Source organism: Crocodylus siamensis, chromosome 6 (assembly GCF_052110815.1).
Source record: "Crocodylus siamensis isolate JL-2025a chromosome 6, ASM5211081v1, whole genome shotgun sequence".
Classification (NCBI taxonomy): Eukaryota; Metazoa; Chordata; order Crocodylia; family Crocodylidae; genus Crocodylus; species Crocodylus siamensis.
The window spans coordinates 24125757-24148235 of NC_143400.1; the positions used below are offsets into that span (position 1 = coordinate 24125757).

Consider the following 22479-nt stretch of genomic DNA (forward strand, 5'->3'; position numbering starts at 1 on the left):
CCAGCAAGGTGTTCATCCAGCCTCCTCTTAAAGCCCCCCAGGGTAGGAGCCTGCACCACTTCTCTTGGAAGTTGGTTCCAGATCCTAGCCGCCCTGACTGTGAAGTCACGTCTCCTGATGTCTAGTCTGAACCTACCCTCTGCCAGCTTGTGACCGTTATTCCTGGTCACTCCTGGAGGTGCTTGGGGGAACAGGGACTCCTCCAGTGCCTGCTGATCCCCCCTGATTAGTTTGTAACAGGTCACTAGATCCCCCTCAGCCTTCTCTTGTGGAGGCTGAACAGGTTCAGGTCCCGTCACCTCTCCTCGTAGGGCCTACCCTGCTGCCCCCGATTATGCAAGTGGCCTCCTCTGGACCCTCTCCAGGCTGTCCACATCCCTCCTGAAGTGCAGCGCCCAGACCTGGACGCAGTACTCCAGCTGCGGCCTGACCAGTGCCGCACAGAGGGGGAGGATCACCCCCTTGTACCTGCTCGAGATGCATCTGTGGATGTAGGACAAGGTGCGGCCGGCCTTCCCGACCACGTCCCTGCACTGCCGGCCCATGTTCATCTTGGCATCAGTGATGACTCCAGGATCCTTTTCTGCCTCTGCCCTGACGAGAAGGGAGTTCCCCAGCCTGTAGGTATGGTGCCGGTTGTTCCTCCCCAGGTGCAGCACCTTGCACTTGTCAGTGTTGAATCCCATCCTGTTCTCATCCGCCCACCCCTGTAACCTGTCTAGGTCCAATTGCAGCCTATTCCTCCCGTCTAGTGTGCCCACGTCCCCCCACATCTTAGTGTCATCAGCAAATTTGAACAGGTGCTTTTTACCCCCTCGTCCAAGTCGCTGATGAAGATGTTGAGCAGTGCGGGCCCGAGGACCGAGCCCTGGGGGACCCCACTGCCCACCTCCCTCCAGGTGAACATGATCCGGCCCCCACCGCTCTCTGGGTGCGGCCCTCCAGCCAGTTGGCGACACATCTGACTGTGCGGGTGTCGACACCACAGCCCCCCAGTTTCTTAATGAGAACAGGGTGAGAGACAGTGTCGAAGGCCTTCCGGAAGTCCAGGAAGACGATGTCCACTGCTCCCCCTGTGTCTAAGGATGTGGTGACCTGGCCGTAGGCAGCCACCAGGTTGGTCTGACAGGACCTGCCACTGATGAACCCATGTTGGTTGCCCCTAAGCATGCAGTTGCCAGCTGGCCCCTCATGGATGTGTGCCAGCATAATTTTCTTGAACAGCTTGCCCAGGATCGAGGTAAGACTAACCAGCCTGTAGTTCCTGGGTCCTCCTTCCTCCCCTTTTTGAAGATGGGAACCACGTTGGCCTCTTCCAGTCCTTTGGCACCGCACCAGAGCTCCACGCATGCTCGTACAGCCATGCCAGGGGTCCCGCAATGACCGCAGCCAATTCCCTCAGCACTCGGGGGTGGAGATCGTCTGGACCGGCTGACTTGAATACGTCCAGTCCCTCCAGAAGCTCCCTGACTCGTTCCTTACTAACCCATGGCCCAGGTGCACCTCCCCTGGGGCCTGAGGGGGGCCCAGCGGGGAGGTGACTGTTCTGGTTCCTACTTACGAAGATGGAGGCAAAGAAATCGTTAAATATGTTGGCTTTGTCGTCTGGTGCGACAACCAAATTTCCCAACGTGTCCTGCAGGGGCCCCACGTTACCCGGAACCTTCTTTTTACCTCCTATGTATTTATAGAAGGACTTCTTGTTGTCCTTGATCCGGGTCGCTGGTCCCAGTCCCATCTCTGCCCTGGCCTTCCTGACCCCCCCTGCAGCCCCGAGCAGCTGCAGTATAGTTGTCCCTGGTGATGTCCCCTTCTTTCCATTGGGCATGCGCCTCCCTTTTAGCAAGGAGATATTCCCGGATGCTTTTGGTGAGCCGTGGAGGCTTGTGTGCCCTCCTGCTCCCTTTGATCCGCGTTGGGATTACCTATCTTTGGGCTTGGAGGATCGTCTCCTTAAGGAGCAACCACTATCCTTGGACACCAGGCTCCCCTCCCCTCCAGGACCTCAGCGCCTCCCCACCTATCCTCCTTAGCTCGTTGAAGTTTGCCCTCCTGAAGTCCAGGGCTGCTGCCTTGCTTCAGGCCTTTGCCACCTTGTGCTGGATGGTGAATCCCAGCAGGTGACGATCGCTGTCGCCCAGGGGGTCAAGCACCCGCAGCCCCCGCACCAGGTTGTCACCCGTGGCCAGCACTAGGTCCAACAAGGCGTCTCCCCTGGTGGGGCTGGGCACCTCCTGGGTTAGATGGAGGTCCTGCACTCTATCTAAGAACCACTCCCCTCACTCCCCCCCAGCCAGGGCTGTGGGAAGCCCCTGGGCAGAGCAGCCAGGATCAGGGCCACCCCCAGATCAGGGCCACCCCCAGACCCTTCCCTCAATGCTGTCCACACCAGCAGGAAGGGCTCTGATAAGCCGGGTCCCTGGGGCTGTGACTGAGAGGGGCAGTGGTTAGAGCAAGGGCCTGGAGACCTCCCTGCCCAGAGCCCTGGGTTCTCCCCAGCTGGGACAGGGCCGTGGGGCCCAGGGCATAAGAGCAGGGGGCCTCTGCCCGGACACCTTCTCAGGGATCAAGCTCCAGCTGGGATCTTGGCCCCCTTTGCTGTGGGAGGCAAGGGGCTAAGAAACAAGCACTCCCACCCCAACCAGCCTAATTTGCATGTAATTTACAAGGGGTGTTTTGAGGTGAAAACCCCTGAAAAAGGGGCAGCGGGGGGTGCCCTAAGCTTACAGCTGGAACAGGCCAGCGGGCCCCTAGCGCCCAAGCCCTGGGGCAACGGGGTGGAAACACTCATTTATTCTTTGTTAGCTGGAAACATATTAGTTTAACGACCGGCGGCACCTGCGCTCCCCCGACCCTCTGTGGCATAAACATCCAGCTCAGGCCCCACGGTCCCTGTCGGTGCAGAGAGACAGACATACAGGGTGAGTCTCCCCCACGGGAGGCAGTACAGAGGCTAGGGCAGTGTTAGCTGCCAAGAGCCCCGGCTCCTGGCGATGCCGGCAGGGGGTCCTGGGGTGCCAAAACCCCCATTCTCACCTCGTAGTGGGGATCTGGGTCCAGGGGGCCATGGTCACCAGCATCTGCAGCAGGGGTGGGCAAAATGCAGCCTGCGGGCCGGATGCAGCCCACCAGGCCATTATATCCGGCCCGCAGGGCTCCTAAAAAATTTAGAAAATTAGTATTTATCTGCCCCTGGCTGCCTGTCATGTGCCCCCCTGATCGCTTACTGAGTTTTGGCATGCTGTCCTCTGCCTGAAATAATTGCCTGCCCCGATCTGCAGGGAGAGAGGGAAGCAGTGTGGGGCTGGCTGGGATCTCACCCCCCGTCTGCCCCAAGAACCCAATTTACCCTTCTCGCATCTCCCGAGCCAGCACCTCGCCCCCACACCAGCCAGGAGGAGAAGGGCCCCAATGACAGCTTGGAGATGTTGCAAGTGCTCAGACCCCTGGGGGAGACAGAGGGGCCAGGGTCAGCTGGAGGCACTCGAACCTGCATAACCCAGAGCTTCCGGCACAGAGACCTACCCCAAATGGTGATGTTGGGAGACTCAGTGACCCCCACCTCGTTCTGCACCATGCAGTGATATATCCCAGCATCCTTTGCTGCAATGTTCTCGACCTCCAGCTCCTGCTCAACCTTCATCTCCTTTTTGTCCTTGTACCAGGTGTAGGTGACGGTGTCGAGGACACTGCTGTCAAAATGGAAGATTAAATGCAGGGACCCTCTTCTCTTGGGTCAATCCAGGACGGGGGCATGACCTGAATCCCCTTGGGGGCATTTGCAAGGGGAAGGGGAGTGGAGACTGCATGTAAAGAGGTCCAGAAGAGCATGGCTTTGTGCCCATTTCACAGAAATCCTAGCAGTGAAGGGCTGGGAGGGACCTCAAAAGATCGAGTCTATCCCCCAGCTCCACACGGCAACACGGCTGAGATCAGATGACCCCAGCAAGGTCTTTCCAGTTGCCTCTTGAAAATGTCTAAGGTTGGGGCCTGTGCCCCATCCAAGAGACATCTAGTCCAGGTTACCATCAAGTTTCCTTGCATCCAACCTTCAACCATCCTCCAACAGTTTATGCCCATTGCTCCTGGTCCTTCCCCAAACGGCTCTTCTCCCGATATTCCCCCCTTCCAGACTTATAAACAGCCACCACGTCCCCCCTCGCTCTTCGCCTTCCCAGGCTGAACCCTCCCAGATCCCTCAGTCTTTCCTCATCAAGTTTGTCCTCCAGGACCTTCGTCGTCCCTGTGACCCTTCTCCCAAGACTCCCCACGTCTGTTTTGGACATGCAGCACCCAGGCCTGGACACAGGATCCACTGGGGTAGAGAAGAAGTATCACTTCCTCAGTCCTGCTTGCCACCTCAGAGAATGCATTCCAGGATGCTCTTACCTCCGTTGACCCCAGTGTCACATGGGTGGCTCGTGTTCATCCTGTGGTCACCAAGGATCCTGGTTTCCTGTGATAACCACCTTCTACTCAGCTCCATTCAGGTCCTAACGCTCCATCTTCTTGTCCTCATTGCCATACAACGCATCCATCTCCTGCTCGTTGGCCCTGATGCTGTGCAGCCTACTCCCCTCCTCCTGGAGCTCCTTCACCTGGCTCTCGGGAGACCCCACCAAAGCACTCCCCACCCTGCAGATGCTTGGTGCTGGCTCTTTAAGAGTCCTGGGAGCCCTTCAGGGGTACTCCAGTCCTGAGTAATTGTGACCCTGGGGCCGCAGGGACCCCTGGAGACCCCTGGTTGGGGGTGATGGGGCAGAGATAGGGATGCGGGAGTGGGCAGTGGCGGAGGAGAGGCCGGAGTTGGCATCAGGGCCAGGGTGGGTGGAGGGGAGAGGCTCCCAGTCCAGGACAGAGCCAGGCTGGGGAATGGGGCACAGTTGGGTGCCTGCGGGTTTGGGCTGGGAAACCAAGGCAGCCATCAGACGTCACATCTGGCCCCTTGACAGCACTCACCGTGTTCAGGGTACAGTTGTGGGGGGTTCCCAGCACTCACAATGAACTGTAATGAATTGTTGGCAGAGGTGCCCAGGAGCCCACAGCTGGGACCAGAAACCCAGACGTTGCAGGTGTAGATGCCTCCGTCATCAACACTGGCATTGCAGATGTGCAAGTCCTGGCTGGATCCCTGCAGCCGCTTGTCCCCGTGGGACCGGACGTACCCGGCCCCAGGCACCTTCCTGTACCTGGTGCTTTCCCTGCAGCCACTGGATCCCGACCTGCAGCTCCCCTGGGGGAGTGAGGCTGACAGCAGGGCCAGGGCCATGTGCTGGAACTGGGGTCAGAGCAAAGGAGCCCTGCGCTACCCCCCAACACCACTCCCTTCCCAGGCAACCCAGGCCTCAGGGCTCCCAGGCCCCCTAATCCCCCCAGAGCTGGGAGAGAGCCCAGGCGCCTGGGCTGGGAGAGACCTCCACGCAGAGCTCACCTGGGTCGGTTCTCCTTATGCCTGCCCTCGTCCATATGTCCGTGCACCTGACAGCTCAGCACCGCATCACGGCCTGCCCAGGATGGGGACAACGGCAGGACCCTCTGGCCGTCCTGCTTGTACTAAGCTGGGCATCCCAGGCAGCCACAGTGCCCACAGCAGGAGAGGTCCCCCTGTCCCCGTCCTGTCCCCAGGGTGGGACTGCACGGCTGGGCTGGGAGGAGAGATGCCCATGAGCTCTGGGGGAAACTGATGGTCTCTGGAGTGACTCCCAGCTGCCCTAGACCATCCCAACACCCATCCCAGATTTAGCACAGCTAAATTCTGGCAGAGAGGGGGCTGGAGGGACAGAGCCAGCTCTGGAGCTGTCCTCTCCTCACGGATGCGGCCAGCGGGGGAAACGGGACCTGATTACCTGCCACGCGGAGCCGCACGGCCAGCTGCCATTCACGGTCCCAGCCTCTCTGAATCCAGACCCAGTAGGTGCCCTGATCCTCTGGGCGCAGCTCCATGAGCTGCAGAGAGCAGTTGCCCCGTGGTCTGCTGAAGAGCCGGGTCCAGCTTCTGAAGGCTATGTCGATGCGAGCCTCCGCCCAGCGATGCACGACGATGGATCCGTTCTGCTCCCACCACGCGGCTCTGATCTCCCGCCCTTCGTAGCTGGAGTTGAGGGTCCCACAGGAGCCCTCCTGCCCCAACACAGGGACTTGCGGCTGGGTCCCCAAGGCCAGTGGCTGGTGGGGAGCAGAGCAGCCTGGAACTAGCCTTGCTGGTAGGTGACAAGGGGCCATCTCCCCCTGAACAAGCCAGGAGCCCAAATCATCTGGTAACTCCCATGAGAATTAGGCTCTGAAAGGAGGTGATGTCCAGGGGACAACCCAGGTGTCCAGGCTCCCACAACCCCCCTGCTCTACTAACTTCCCCCGACCACAAAGCTGGGGGGAACCCAGGCATCCCAGCTCACCTCCCAGCAGGCCGAGGGGGGTCAGCAGGGCCTAGGTGCCTCCACCACAGCCCACCTCATTTGCATGGGGGTTTTGGGGGGGAAACCCCATGAAAAAAAGGGGCTGTGGAGGATGTTTGCAGTTGGAGCAGGGCAGAGGGGCCAGCAGGGAGCAGAACCATTACTTTATTCTGCATTAGCTGGAAACACTAATTTATTCTTCGGCAGCTTAGCAAGCAGTGCTCGCACTTTGGGGGACCCTCTTCTGGACTCTCCAACACGGTATAAGTGTCTGGGCTCCGGCCCCACAATCCTTGTCCCTACAGAGAAATAGACACTGTGTGAGACTACCCCGTGTGGGGCGGTACAGGGGCTAGGACTGCATTGGTCCCCCCATAGCCCCAGGGCCCTGACAGTATGATGGGGCCTGCACTCAGGCACCTAGGGGAGGCTGAAAGGGGCTGAGGTCAGCCAGGCAGGCTTGAACCCACAGCACTGGCAGGAGCCTCAGACACCCCCGCCCACGGGATGATGGGGAGAGATGGAGATGAGGGAGCAGGCAGGGATGGAGGGGGAACCGGGAGTCAAGGCTAGAGGGACCTAAAGCCACAGGGGCTGGGAAACCCTGTGGGAACGGTGGCTCTAAGGTGGCAGGGGGAGCCCCAAGGCCATTGGGCATCACGTCCGGCCCCTTTAAAAGCTGTGGCAGCACTCACCATGTTCATGGTGCAACTGGGAGGGGGACCCAGAGCTCGCACTGAACCCCGATGGATTTGTTGGCAGAGGACATCCAGATATTGCAGGTGTAGATGCCTCTGTGGGCAGTGCCGGCATTCGCAATGTATAAATCCCAGCAGGTTTCCTGCACCCGCTTGCCCCCACGGGGACAGGAGGTACTGGACACAGGCACCCAGGGGGGTACCGCAGAGAAGGATGCGCCTCCCAGCACTGGGTGCTTCCCAACCCACAGCACAATGGGTGGGGGAGGGAGGCCAAGAGCAGGGTCAGGGCCCTGCACTGGAGCTGGGGTCAGAGCAAAGGAGCCCTGCGCTACACCCCCACCCCCTTCCCAGGGAACCCAGGCATCAGGGGTCCCAAGGCAAAAGACATCCCCGCGTGGAGCTCACCTGGCCATTGGGGCCAGCTCTCTTCACCGCTGCGCTCACCTGCATGTATCCACACACCCAGCACCTCACTGAGGAGGAGCCGGGACGGGGACAACAAGAGCCAGCTGCCCCTGGATCCTCTGCCCGTGCACACTAGCCCAGGCTGGGGCTCCCTGGCAGTCGGGCTACACGGAGCAGGAAAGGAGGGTCCCCTGTCCTAATCCTGTCCCCAGGGTGGGCCTCCACAGCTGGGCATCTCTCCCCCCAGCCCATGAGCCAGGCTGAGCCCAGGAGTGCGGGCTCCCAGCTGACTTCCCAGATAGTCATGGCTCAATTCTGGGGCTGTCGTCTCCTCATGGCTGGGGGAAGATGGGACCTGCTCACCTGATGTGCAGAGCTGCACGGCTCCATGGACGAGCTGGTATTTACGGTCATGGTCCTTCTGAATCCAGACCTCATAGGTGCCCCAGTGCCCTGGGCACAGCCCCAGAGAGCAGCTGCCAGGATGCCCGCTGAAGGACCAGGTCCGTTTTTTGAAGGCAGCGTCAATCCAAGCCTCGTCCGGGTCATACATGGCAATGGATCTGTTCTGCTTCCACCAAACGGCTCCGATCTTCCCCCCCCCGGCCCCGAGATGTTGTAGCTGCACTCAAAGGTCAGGCAGGAGCCCCCTTCTCCAACATGGGGTCTTTTGGGAGGGTCACAGCCCAGTCCCCAAGGCCAGCGCCTTGCGGGGAGCAATGCACCCATGGTTGTGGACTGGAGCCACCTTGGCTGGGGGGTGAAAAGGGGCTACCTCCCCCATAATGAGCCAAATCCCCTGGTCACCTCTTAACAGAGCCTAATTCTCATGGGAATTAGATCCAGAGAACCCATATGCCCGGGCTCCTAAACGCCCCTGCTCCAACTCCCCCAGACCACAGAACTAAGGGGACCCAGGCCTCCAGGCTCCCAGCTCACCACCCAGCAGGGCCACGGCCGTGTTCTCCCAGTGCCAGGAGGCCATGGGGCAGGGGCCCAGCTGAGGGCAGCACCAGGGCAGGGGTTGGGGTGCCCAGCAATGTGCCCCCCCAGAGGCAAGGCCATGGGTCTAGTGCCCCCTAGTGGCCAATGGATCAACTCAGATGGGGCTGCAGTGGCCACCTCTGGCACCCCCTGGAGGACCCCATTGGCCACTACCTGGTGCCCCTAGAGCCACCCCACAGCTCAGTGCCCCTGTAGTCCGTGAAGCTCCCCTATAGCCCAGGGGCAAGGGAGCAGCCCCATCCCCCAGGGCCCACTCCCCTTGGGTGTGGTTTATAGCTGTCACCACTTCCACCTCCTTCACACATGCCAGTGTGATACCTTAATCACCCGGCCACAGCCAGGCCCCACATCAGCAACACCTCCAGCCCTCATTGTGCCCAGAGCCTTTCCTAGGGCAGTGGCACCAGGGGCATGAGGGTGACCCTAACATCCAGCCTGCAACCCCCCCACCACACCCTACTCCCCTCTGGAGAACCCGGGTGTCCAGGCTCCCTGCACCCCCATTCTGAACCCTCAGACCCCGCTTCCCCTCCCACAGCAGGGAGACCCAAGTGTCTGGGGTCCTGGGGGCCAGCTCTGCTGGGGGTGGAATGGAGGGTGGGGGGAGGTTGTTCAGCACCCAGGTGGCCCCGATCCTGGTTCTGGCTCTTACCGCCCTGGCACTCAGGCCTCTGTCCTGGTCCAGGAGCTGGCTCCACTGGGCAGGGTGGGGGGGGCGGGGTCAGGCAGAGGACCCCTCCTAGGCATGCCTGGTGCTGTCCACCCCGCACTGCAACTCCAGGCAGGAAAGGCTCCTATAGTGCATGCTCTGGGAGAGCCAGTGGTTAGGCCTGGACACCTGGGCTCTCTACAGCTGTGGTCAGAGCAGGGGGCTGGGGGCCTGCGCACCTTGGTTCTCTCCAGCTCTGGGAGGAGTGGGGGCTGGGAGGGGGAGGTGAGAGCAGGGGGTGCTGGGAGCCCACGCACCTGGGTTCTCTTCCCAGATCTGGGGGTTGAGTGGGTTTAGAGGAGCATGGCAGGACTCCTGGGTTTCAGGGTCAGAGGCTGAAGCTGGGATCCAGGCTCCTTTGCCCCTGGGAGGTGGGAGCCTGGCAGTGAAAGGGTTAAAAGGGACCTTTCCCCACCCCTCCCCCCAAACACCTTGAACCTGTGCCTCCAGGGACAGCGCCCCCCCCCCCCAGTGATGGGCACAGATAAGGGCATCCCCAGAACCCAGGCATCCCAGCTCTCAGCCCCCATGCCCCCCACCCACCCATCTGCCGCATACGAAAACCATGTCCCTTACATAAAAATGCAGGACAGTGGCTGGGGCAAGGCTGAGTTGTGCTCACAGGACTGCCACAAGACAATTAAACTCTGCTAATGGCTTGCAACCCATTAGGTGTCGAGACAGTGGAGGGCTTGCGGTACCCAATACCAGACTCATGCCATAAAATAATAAAAGTGATTAGAATTGTTGGCAGAGTCCTGATGCATTCATCATATGCGTACCTAAAAAAGCCCTTTAAAGAAAGGCTGAGCCACTGAAGGCAAGGAAACTGCACGTGCACTTCAATTGCCCTAGCAGCTAAAGAAAACAAAATACTAAATATACATCTTGAAAGAAACCTGTAAAAGCTGCATTGAGTACAGAGATCTTTCTGCATTTGACACCCTCACATTTCTCAAAAGAAGCATCCAATGTCACCCTAAAGGTGTTAGAAATGTCCAAACCATTCAGTGCACATCTAAAGTTATGAGCTACTGGGCACACTGGGGGTCTTGCTACATTTGGCTACAGCAGTGCTTGGACTCCTGGGTTCCTCCCCAGCCACAGGGCAGGAGTCCTGAGCTCTCGGACACCGGGGTTCTTTGGTCCTTGCGCCAGGAGGGGGGTGGGAAGCCCAGACGCTTGGGTTCCCCATTGCCCGTGTCCAGGCTCAGCCCCTGCCCAGGGGCCACGTGTTAACAAGAAACACCCTGAGAGCCTGGTAATTCAGCACAGCCTCATCCTGATTGAAGCCCACCTTGAGGTACCTCCCCCCACCTTCTGGAGCGGACACCAGCAGTGGGCTGCTGTTCTGGCCCAGTGTTAATGAGATGCATTAACCTCATTAAGCTAATGAGGACCACGTAATGTCTCTGCCTGGGTCCAGCTGGAGGTCCAGCTCCCAGCAAGCCCCTCTCATCAGGATGTCATGTCATCCATAGGGACAGGCTGCTGATAGGACCCAGGGCCCATGTTAATGAAAGATGCCTCAGAGTCCACCAATTCATTAAGAGACAGCTGGAGCGATGGAGGTGGGCAGCCAATAGGACCTGGAGTCTGCAAACTAATTAAAAAGGCATGTTTATTATGAGGAAGGCCCTTGGTTGGCCTAATAACCTCATTCTCATTCACACCCAACCCTAGGACCTCAGGAGAAGACACCACAGATGGAGATGGGCAGCTGATAGGCCCGTTTCATAGGTCCCATCTGAAGCTAACAAGGGTCACTTCATTAAGGAATGTAGATGGGCAGCCAATAGGACTCAGTCTACTCATTAAGGGGCCTCTCTCTCATTCACACCCAATGCCCACGGGTGGAAATGGGACATGGAGTCTGTGTGAAAACAGACCCATCAAACACTAACGAGGACTGGCTTTGCCCCCACAGAGACAACACCTAACGAGGCGGGGGTCAACGCTCAGGTGCTTTATTTCCGACATGGACAAGACCAACAGCAGCTACGTCCTCACAGGGCTACACTAACCCAGGGCCGGTACGGCCCCCTGCACAGGCAGTGGGGGTGGAGGAACCCAACAGCCATGTTTTTACATGGGGGAAAACCCAGCAGCCATGTTTCTGCACGGAGGGGGGGGCACAGCCAAGGCAGGATGGTGTGGGGCTGAAGCCCCTAGGTTTGTGTACACGCACGCGCACGCACACGAACACGACAAGTACACGCGGAGACGGGGGGAGGGGGTCACGAAAGCCATGGGAGGGGGTAGGGGGGGTCCTATGGCCCAGTGGGCTCAGTTCTCCTTAGAGAACATGTGGCTCAGCAGGTCAGCCACTCGGTTGCTGTAGCCAAACTCGTTGTCATACCTATGGAGAGAGAAGAGGCACAAGTCTCAGCCCTGCCCCCCACCACATTCATCTTGCCTAAATCACATGCAATTAGCAAAACATGCCAAAAGGAGGGGGCATAATCATAGGGTAAATCAGCCATCATATAGTTTCATAGTTTGTAGGGTCGGAAGGGACCTGAGCAGATCATCTAGTCCGACCCCCTGCCATGGCAGGAAAGAGTACTGGGGTCAAATGACCCCAGCTAGATGTTCATCATATGCTAATGACCAATGTGGGGTTCCTCTTTCACCGATCAGGAGGTAATTAGCTATTGTAGACCACTAATGAAGGAGGGTTTGTTTATAACCATGTGCTAATTAATCTATATTGATTGACTCTATACAGGTAATATACAACAAGAGGGTTGTCATTCATGAGATTGTAATTAGCAACTGCATACTAACAAGGAAGGCACCTAAATGACACAGGTAATTAGCTATCAAAGGAAGGGGTTGTTTATCATATGGTACTGAATACAGACTGTTAAGGGGTTGGTAATTTATAATCATATGGTAATTAGCAATCAAATAATCATGTCATTAAATAATAATCATATGGGAATCCAAGCTTTGATGGTCAGGGAGCTGGGAGCCCAAGTTCATTGCTCTTTAGGGCAATTGGTAATTAACCCTGGGCTGCTTTGCATTGGCTCCACCCTGGCCCTGCATCTGCATACAACTCACTACTAATTTGCATATTAAATAAGGTATGGGGGAAACTGTTCTTTGTTAACCCTTGGCAGGTCACTGGGGGCGGGGGGCACAGAATTAGGTATAGTTAGAATTGATCAGCTAACAAGGTCTCATTAACCCTGGGCTGGTCTCTTGATGACAGGGCTCGTTGGGCCCAGGGTGAAGGACATCAGGGTCCCCTACCCATGGGGCGTCACCAGGAGACCCCTCCCCCTACCAGGGAGCCAGGACTCCTGGGGTCTCTAGATGGAGCCACACCCCCAGAGCAGGCTGGGAGGGTCCTGGGTCCAACCAGCTAGGACTCACCAGGAAATGAGCTTCACAAAGTTGTCATTGAGGGAGATCCCAGCCCCAGCATCAAAGATGGAGGAGCGAGTGTCACCAATGAAGTCCGAGGAGACCACCTGGGAGCGAAGAGGGGGGTGTGAGAGCCGCCACTGAGGCCAGGGGGTGCTGGATGCTGCCAGGATGGCTTAGAGGGGTCCCAGCCCCAGCAGAGGATGTCTGCCTCAGGTTTCCCCCGCAAAAGACAGCATGGGTCACCCACAACACTTAGGACCTCAAGCTCAGCTCAAGATGGCCACTCCAGGTTTAGCCACCTCCCCCTTCCCTCCAAGATGGCAGCTACAGGTTTCCCACCTCAACACAGAAACCAAAATAGCTGGCCCAGGTTCTCACCCTCCCCAATCTCCACAACCCAAGGTGGCCACCCCAGGCTACCTCCCACACAGCACCCAAGATGGCCACCCCAGGTTCAACCCCAACTCCACAAGATGGCCACCCCAGAAAGCCTCCCATGCAATCCAAGACAGCTGCTCTGGCTCCCTCTCGCACCCTACCCAAAATGGCCGCCCCAGGTTGTTCCCCCCCTGCCCCCACCCAAATCCAGGATGGCCACTCCTTGTTACCTTCCCCGCACAGCCCAAGATGGCCACCCCAGGCCCCTCACCTCATCCTCTGTGTAGCCCAGGATGCCAGCCATGGGCCCGTCGGCCGCCTTCTTCACAGCCTCCTTGATCTCTGCATAGGTGGCCGGTTTGGCCAGACGGCAGGTGAGGTCCACCACTGAGACATCGGAGACTGGCACGCGGAATGCCATGCCTGTCAGCTTCCTGCGCAAAACAGGCTGCACTCATTGGCTGCCCCCAGACCCTGGGGTACCCCTCCCACCCCCCTCCACAGGGCTGCCCCCAACCCACTTGAGATAAATCAATCACCACCAAACCCTCTGGACAAGACGCCGCCACTGGGAACAGGTCACATACTGACCACATATTAAACGAGAAATGCCCTAGTCTTGGCTAATAGGTGCTCATTAGCAGAATGGGCCTCATGCCCATTCATAACATCTGGAAAGGACACGGCCCATGCAGCTGGGTCCACCAATACTGGGTATGTATGGGTGAGGAACACGCCCACCTTAGCAAGCTAACAAGGGCTTCTTAATTAAGATCCCATCCGCCCCATACCCGTTCAGCTGCGGGATGACCTTGCCCACGGCCTTGGCAGCGCCGGTGGATGCTGGGATGATATTCTGGTGGGCGCCACGGCCATCACGCCACGCCTTGGCCGATGGCCCATCCACAGTCTTCTGCGTGGCCGTGTAGGCATGAACTGTGGTCTGTGGCAACAGGAAGCCAAAGGGAATTAGGGGCCAAGCCGGTGCAGCACTGGGACCCCTGCTGGCCAGGGGTTGGCACAGGGAGTGGGGGGAAAACAGGTGGTCACAGGGTCTTACCATGAGTCCCTCCACGATACCAAAGTTGTCATGGATGACCTTGGCCAACGGGGCCAGACAGTTGGTGGTACAAGAGGCATTGCTGCAGGAGGACAGAGGTGTCACCTGCACTAGGTCAGGCTAAAGCCACGGGGCACCCAACCTGGCATCCCCACCCACCTCAATGGAGACATCTGCTCACGTCCCTCAAGGAAGCCTACCAGCCTGTTCTGAAGTAAGAGGCCACAATCCTCCTGCCTTCCCTAGCACTGGGGCCAACTGGTTTGGTGTTGGGGGACCCATCCCCAATACAGTGGCCACCCAACTCCCTCATGGCAGATAAAGATCTCACCTCACGATGGTCATGTGGGCCGGGTCATACTTGTCCTCGTTGACACCCATGACGAACATAGGGGCATCGGGGGAGGGGGCGCTCACCACCACACGTTTGGCACCACCCTGGAGATGAGTCTGGGGGAGGGCGGGGATGGGACACATGGAAGACATGGGGTCTGGTGGAAGCTCCTCCCCACCACAGATGGAGATGTGGGTCTGGCCCAGTTCTCCACTGCCTTAAAATTGAGGAAGGGGGACCCCAGGGACCCAAGCCAGCTCTTGGGATGAGACATGCCCCACCCCCACCAGACAGACTCACAGAAGCCTTGTCCACGCTGAGGAAGACCCCGGTGGACTCCACTACGTAGAGCGCGCCAGCCTCGCCCCACGGGATCTCGCTTGGCTTCATGCTGCAGTAGACGGGACCTTGGTTACAGACCTCAGGGCAACTCAGCACCATGCAGAAAAGGACAGACCCAGGCAGTGATGCCTGAGGGGTCTCGTGCCACATGTGCCACCTGCCCGAACTCACCACTGGAAGACAGAGATCTCATTCCCATCCACCACCAGCTTCCCGTCCTCAGCCTTCACCTCCCCCTTGTAGCGGCCGTGAGTAGAGTCATACTTGAACATGTAGACCTGTGGCAGGGGGAGGAAGGAGACACCTTGAAGTTGCCCCTCCACACCATTTGTGGCCTCACCAAGTCATGGGAACTCCTGCTCCATTTCCTTGTGACCCTCAAGGGGTCCACTGACCAGCCTAGGAAGGCAATGATGGCTGCTGGGAGGGAACTCAGGTGACCAAGGGGCTGTAGACTTTGCTGACAGCCTCATACTCCAGAGAATATGACAGGAAGGTGCCAACATAGGGCCTGAGCCCACAACCAAGTTCAAACATCATGGGTGGAGCCAGCCACCACCCTGGCGTGGCACAGGGAGAGCCAAGTAGACCACTACAACACAGATTGCTGGGTTGGGGCTCCACAGAAGGTTCAAAACCAATGCTGTGGTCTCTTACGTGCACAAAAGGGTCACAGGCACGGCTACTGGCCAGCTGAGCCCCCTAAATGATCTCAGCTTACTTGGCTGGACTAGCAGAGGGGGAAGAGGGCAGATCCCTCAATTTGCAGGCAGGGGAACCCTGCTCAGATATAACCATGGCACAGATGCAGCAGTGGGTCCCAGGGCTGAAGCCTAGGAAACGCCCTGCAGACCACGATGGGTGTTCAAAGGTGGGGCACGTCCTCCGGGGGGTCACCTCCCAGGGGAGGAGAAGGTCCCAGGCAGGGTTTGGGGGGTGGCTTGGCCTTACCATGTAGTTGAGGTCAATGAAGGGGTCATTGATGGCCACCACTCTGAGTCCCTTCTGCAGGCAGGCACGGAGGACCAGGCGGCCAATCCGGCCAAAGCTGGAAGAGGAAGGAGTGGGGTTAGCAGCTGAGACCCAGACCTCCCCCGCCCTCATTCCAACAGGTGCTTAGAACCAAAGCCAGGAAACTCTTCTGGGATCTGTGCACAGCCAGGCTAGGGGAGCCTGGACAAGTGACATCGCTGAGATGCAATTTGTACCAGTTCCCAGGGTTTCTGCTGGAATTAGGAGCTGCTGCCAGGCCAGCTCTTGCCTGCCCCAAGCTGCAGAGACCCTCTGCAATGGCTGCTTGGAGACAGTAGGCAGAGTTCAGGAGACTCAGACCCTGGTGTCTGTTTGCTCCACAGACCAGACATGTTGGTGCCACAGCAGTGCCCCAAGGGACAGTTGGGAGGAAACTGAGTCACGCCTGCTCAAAGCTACTGGCAGCTCCTGACATGTTTGCAATCAAGAGACAAGTGGAACAGGCAGCAACACCCCTGCTACGTCCCAAGTGAGGTGGGGGGTACTCCAGAGCCTGGAATCCCCTCCCCCATTCAGTGGGCAGAAGTAAGGGGATCCTGGGGGTGGGCTTACCCGTTGATGCCAACAGTGAGCTCCGACATGGCTGGTTCGGGGGGGTTTTCCACTGGCACTGGTGCCGGCTCCTCCGCCTTCTCAGGCTTGGGGGGTGATGGCGGTGATGGAGGCGACGGGGGTTTTGGGGGCGGTGGGGACTGGGGCTTCCTTGGCTGAGCGACCTCAAGTCTGCAGGCAGGGGTGGAGGGAGGAGAACAGGGGGTCAGTGCCCAGGAGGTCCAGAGATGATGATGGGGGAGGTCAGAGATCAAGGAGCTACAAGTGGAATCCTATGACTCCAGCTGACTTCCTGCCCTTTGGGCAGGGGGCTGGACTCAATCTTCGGAGGTCCCTTCCAGCCCTAATGTCTATGAAGTGGCCCAATCAGAGCAGCTCAGTGGGACCAGTAGCTTCTCCCAGCAAGCAGCGGTACCAATGTCGCCTCTTCCAGACCCCACAGACATTCCTTCCTGACCCACCCTTGAGCTTGGCCCCGACATGGGGGCTTGACGTACAAAAAATGCGAGGGCAGCGCTTGGAGGTCAGCACGCCCGCCCGGCCCAGCATAGTGAGATGTTATATGTGGCTGTCCCCTGGCAGCTCCACCCCAGAGCAGCTCAGCACCAGGTGAGCCACCCCCCCAGCGGCTCTGCCCCAGAACTGGCTGCCTCTTGCCACCATTCCCCTCCAATGTCTGTGTAAAGGTCTCTCTCAGGCATCCACTGGGCCACCAAAACTGGACACTGCCTGTCTTCGTGACGATGGTGCCGATTAGCGAAGCTAATGAGGACAAGACCCTTATTATGCTGGAGGAGGCACATGCTGTCCCTATCTTGGTTGATGGCACAATCTGCCTAAGATCCAGTGTCCCACATCTCATTCTCTCCTGCAACCTGAGACTGGCCCGGCTTCTCCTGTGGCAGCGCCCAGGAGAAGGAGGCCTTGTTCTTGACTCCCACTAATGAATGCCCTCGCCTTCATAAACTGGTGCCAGGCGGGACCAAAAGCCAACAGGGGATCCGGTTGCATGGGGCCAAAGTGGAGGGTAGGAGCTGTGGGACCCAAACCATGATGATGCAGGGAAAGAGGCAGGTACATTCAACCATGGAGATATCATATAGTCCTGGGCCTCCACATCCCCTAGAGAGACCCAGAGAGAGACTGGGGGAGCAGCGAAAAAGGTTGGACAAAGGTAGGGGGGAAGATTACAACCCCTCTCCATGGCTGTGCACGTCTTTCTGCCCCACCTTGGACACTGACAGTGGGAGGATAGTTGGCTAATGGAGAAATAGTAGAATTTGAGACCTCCACTGTGGCTAGAAGGGGGACTAGGGGATGAAAACAGAGGTCAGGCCAGGGGGCGAGGAACAACACACAGATTACAACCCTCTTCCACCCACCCATGGCTGCAGGGGTCTTTGCCCCTCAGACAGTGAGGGAGTGATACCTGGAAGGTATTGCAGAAATCACAGAATTTGGGACCTCCACCCTAGCTAGAGGGGGTGACAAAAGGTCAGTGGCTGGGGTGACAGCGACAAATACTAGAGGAACACAGTGGGGGGGGCAGAAGGGGAAGGGGGGGAAGACTCAGGACAACTCCCACCCCATGTCCCAGCTGCCTATTCTCCCCTTTAAGACCCAGAGCAGAGCAGCCGTCCCTCCGGGGTCCCCCCACTCCTCCCCAGGGATTGCGGGGGGGCAGGCTGTCCATCAACCAGGTGCCATCAGCTGCACTTACCTGAAGACCTTGACACTAACAGAGGATGCCATGGCGGCTCTGGGCCCTGCCTGCCTGCCTGCCTGAGACGCCGGGGAGCTGCTCTGTCTGTGGCTAAACACGCCGGCTCCCAGGAGCTTTTAAGCTGCTATGAAGACAAGGCCAAGGAGGGGGGTTTATTGGGGTGGGGGCAGCACTGGGGATGCCTGCAGAACGACAGCACTCAACCCCAGAGAGCTGGATGCGATCAGGGTAATAATCCCACTCCCCCATCTTTTTTAAGCCAGGAGGATGCCAGATGGGAGCCAGAAACCAGTTTAGGTTGAGTCTTGTTAATTAAGGGGGAGCGAGGAAGCCCTCAGTCTGGCCCCTGGTTGGTTAAGTACCATCCAAGGGAGGCCCCAGCACCCACCGCACACACACGGGGATCTGCGGTGCCTGGGGAAATGGCTGAACACAGACACGCACTGCACATGGGGGCCCCAAGTACCCACCACACACTTCTATGTTGAACCCAAGCATCCAACTAGACACACACCACACAGAACCTAGGCGCCCAGAACCGGGGGGTGAGGTGGTCAGACACTCCCTCCTGAAGGCCCTTTGCAGCAGACAATTGCGGCCGTGGTTCCTGTCTGGGCAGAGATGACGACCCCTGGGGACCCCTGTGCAGGTGGGCAAAGGTGGCAAGGGCCCAACAGCCCCTTCCCCCCCAGCAGAGAAGCCAGACGCCTGGGTTGCACAGGGCCTGGGTCACTGTGACCTTGCACTGGAGCCAACGGAAAGCCTGGGTGGATGTCAGAGATGGACAGGGAAAACCCTCAGGTATCTGGGCTCCTGTGCGAGCGCCCTCCAACACCAGGATGGTCTTAATAGATCTCATGAGATCCCCAGTGAGGGGACCAGATCCCTTCTGAAGGGCACAACCACCTCTCACGTCACCACCTGTGCACCTAAGCCCCTTTGCAACCTGGGGCCCAAATCACTTCTCCTTTCCCAGCCTCTGCCTGGAGGGGAAACTGAGGCATGAGCGTAGCCAAAAGCAAACACCATCCGCTGCAGCCATTGCATCCCCCATCCCACAGCACCGAAGCCAGGCATCTGGCCCTCCCCCGCCCATTTTGGCGATAGGGGCTTATTCTGGGCAAAGCAGCCAAAAGACATTGGCCCAGACCGAGGAGGCAGCTGGTACCAAGGGAGCATCCTTCTTCCCTGATCCCCTAGATGGACAGATGGACATGCGGGTGTGTATAAATTAGCTGCCTTAGACCCGGCTTTAGTCCCCCACTATTCTGGAAGCCAGAACCAGTACAGGTGGCAAAAACAGTTTGCCTAGCAGCCCCCTAAATTCCCCTTCCCCTCCCTGGTACCCCTGTTTGGGGCAGCACTGAAGCCAGGCAGATGTCACCCCCCTGCAGGGACTGCCCATCCCAGATGCCAACACCGCACTGCAGCAGTGACGGTGCAAGGTCACTGCCTGCAGACGGGTGCCAGACTGGCACGTACACACAGTGCCTGCCCCCCCCACCACTGGTGCCCAGCAGTGCCCCTCCCTCTCAACCTGGAGAGGGGACCCAGGAGCTGGGGAACAACCTCTCCTTAGCCCCTTCCGCTGTAGTGGAAACATCAGGGCCAGTCCCCAGGACAGACGTGGGGGGGGCCGGAAATCCCATTTGTATCATGGGGAGAGATCCTGTTCCCACCCCACCCAACTGTTACATGATGAAGGGATTGGTTTTGGGGGCCAAACAGGATCCAAGCAGACTCCTCTAATTTTGGTCCCTGAGAAAAGGTCCAGGCACTGGTACCCAGGACTGATCCAGGTCCTGGGCTGAGCTACCTCCTCCCAGCTGGGGAAGGGGCAGCCTCTACCTTTCCTCATCCCAACAAGGCGGAGGGGCCTGGGTGATGCAGCAAAATGGATGGCAGCACCGCCCCCCCGGGAAGATCTCAAAGCTGGGTTTTATTTTAGGAGGAGGGAAACTGAGGCACAGAGATTCTGCTGCCTCAGGAGATCATGCTCCCCCTTTAAGTAAAGGGACTGGAAGGGAAAGGAGTTGGGGGGGGTAGATGGAGGCCCCCCCATTTCCACAATGCAGGTGAAGTGCATGATGGTAATCTCTGAGGGGGGCAGTGGAAGGGAATAAACCAGTTATCTCCTGCCTGCCCAAGTCTCCATCCTTGCCCCGGGGGTGGGAGTGGTTCCCACTCGGCCAGAGGGCTCTGCTGATTCTCAGGTCCCCGGGCCCAGGACCCGCAGCCATCCAGCGTAAGGGGGTGTCAGAACAGCCCAGGGGCCTCACCGCAGCAGGGATAATACAGGAAGGTGGGGGGGTGCTCCTCTGCACCATTGTTTCCTCCCCTCCCCAGGGCACAAAGAGCCCTGGAGTAAGGGGAGGAGAGACCCTGGGTGGTCTTGGGGAACGCAGGTAGCCCTGCCCCTCCCCCATCCCATTGCAGGGCGGGGCCTAGCATTCGCATGACACCAAGGGATGTGGGATACAAGGTGAATCCCCATTTCTGGGAGGGGAAGGAGGGGATCCTCCAGCTGCACCTTCTAGAGAGATCCAAGATGCAAGCAGGGGGGCTGGGTGTAGGGGGGCTCCTCCCCCTCCAGGCTGCAGCCCCTTTCTCCCCTCCCCACACTATCCTCCAGAGCCGGCCAGTTTCTACCCCCCAAAAACACCAGTGCTCAATACCACCCCCGAGCGCACGCGCATGCGCACAACTGCCTGCACGTAGCCCTGGTCCCCCCTCCACACTGCATGGCTGTTCCCAGGCAATCAGACCCCACCCCCTCCTCATCTCCATCGTCCCAGCTCATCTCACAGCCCCTCCACGCCCAACCCTTGAGTCAAGTTACACCCCTGACCCCAGCCTCTGCAGGGAAGCCTCCAAAAGCTCATCCTCCCCTCCTCCTGGAGCCCCCCACCGCCACAACAGGCTCCCGGACATGCCCAAACACCCGCCCCCCTGTGCCCCCAAATCCCCTCCCCTGCTGGGCCCCAAAAACCTCCCCAAGGCCAGGACCAAAGGCAGCCCCCCCAACCCACTTTTGGGGGGGAAAGGGATTGATACAGCCCCCCACCCCAAGACCTTTGCAATACAGTCCAGCCCCAGCCCCCTCCCTCATCAAGGACCTGGAAGTGTGACCCACCCAACCCCCCACATCTCCACACACCACGTATATTCCCGCTAGACCCCCAGAAGGCCCCTGCTCCCCTACACATCCCCACTGCCCTGTGGGGCCCAGCCTCATCTCCCAAACGCACAGCGTCGCCCTAGGGCGCCGCCGCTGCCGCCCTTACCCGCGTTAACACCGTTAAGACGGCTGGCGTCGAACGAGAAGGATGGTGGCACCCAGCCACCCTTATATACCCCCAACCCCGGAGAACGCCCCACCCCTCCTGCCCCGCCGCTGGCCAATCAGGGGGCAGCGCGCGGGAGGCCTCCTTCCCCGCCCCGCCGCCTGGCACATGCGCAGAAGCAGGCCTGGAAACCGGGAGTAGCGGCGTGAGAAGGTTCTTTCCAACGGTCGAACACGCGCCACCCGCGCATGCACAGTGGCGGTCCGGAGCATCCTCGGGCGTCGTGCACCTGCGGCCCCCCACAACCGCAAGGGATTCTGGGGAATGGAGTTCCGTCCCCCCACCATAGACACAGACGCAGACATAAGACACGGCCTGGACCCAGAGTTGCGGGCGGGGGGGGACGGACAGCGGATAGCCCCCCAGAGAACCGGGGTCCGGGCTCCCCCCAGCGGCGGGCTGGAGGGCACCCAGGCGCAGGCTATGCAGGCCGCACCATGAGCCAGCACAATGGGCACATGAATAATTAATGAGGCGCGGGGCTGAGGCCTGGTCTCCCTTCCAACCCTTTGACTAGGCCCCAAGGGGAACCCTGTCGCCATGGCAACCCCTGGCATAAGCTAGCACCCCCCCCCCAGGGAAGGGGGAGGGGCTGTTGTCCCTCTAGGCCAGCAGGTGACTCAGCAACACCATCCTGACACCAGGGCCCAATTACGGGGTGGGGGAGGAGGGCCCTGACCCCTGGCTCTTCTCCAGTTCCTGAAGGGCAGTGGGCAGCTACAGCAGGGAGCCAGGAGCCCACCACATGAAGCAGGGGGCTACATGTAGGAAGCCAGGACACTTGGACACCTAGGTTCTGCCCCCCACCCTCCTACCCCCCCAACCCTCTCTGTGCCCCTAGACTTCTCCATCCTTCACCATGGACATGGGTGGGGGCAATCCTGGTCGAGGCCAGGGGCCAGCTCTGCCCTGTTGGGGGCGTTTGTACAGCACCAGCTGCAACCCCAATCCTGCCACACTGATCCTTCTTAGCACCCGTGAGGGATAATCCTGGCATTAAAATAGCAGCAGACAAGGGGGAGGGGGGTGGAAACCACATGACCACCACGGCCCTAGGGGGTAGAGGAGGGGCAGCTGCAGGGGTAGGGAAGATAGCTGCCTCCCTCCCAAGTTTGGGAAAGAGC

At 59.0% G+C, this 22479-nt stretch overlaps 1 protein-coding gene across 2 annotated transcripts; it reads right to left on the reverse strand.

Annotated features, from left to right (window-relative positions):
- Window positions 1–11166: 11166 nt before the first annotated feature.
- GAPDHS (glyceraldehyde-3-phosphate dehydrogenase, spermatogenic) lies at window positions 11167–21430 on the reverse strand. Of its 2 annotated transcripts, XM_090052763.1 has the most exons (12): window positions 21296–21310; window positions 18009–18135; window positions 16289–16459; window positions 15656–15752; window positions 14876–14982; window positions 14663–14753; window positions 14360–14478; window positions 14029–14110; window positions 13760–13911; window positions 13240–13402; window positions 12597–12694; window positions 11167–11574 (listed from the first exon to the last, which is right to left on the reverse strand). In XM_090052763.1, exons 2-12 carry the CDS (start codon window positions 18038–18040, stop codon window positions 11502–11504), a joined length of 1185 nt encoding a protein of 394 aa, XP_089908889.1. In that variant the 5' UTR covers window positions 18041–18135; window positions 21296–21310; the 3' UTR covers window positions 11167–11501. The 2 variants fall into 2 exon arrangements, with proteins under 2 accessions (XP_089908889.1, XP_089908890.1); XM_090052764.1 differs by lacking the exon at window positions 18009–18135 and having other exon boundaries at window positions 21296–21430.
- Between the last annotated feature and the right edge of the window lie 1049 nt (window positions 21431–22479).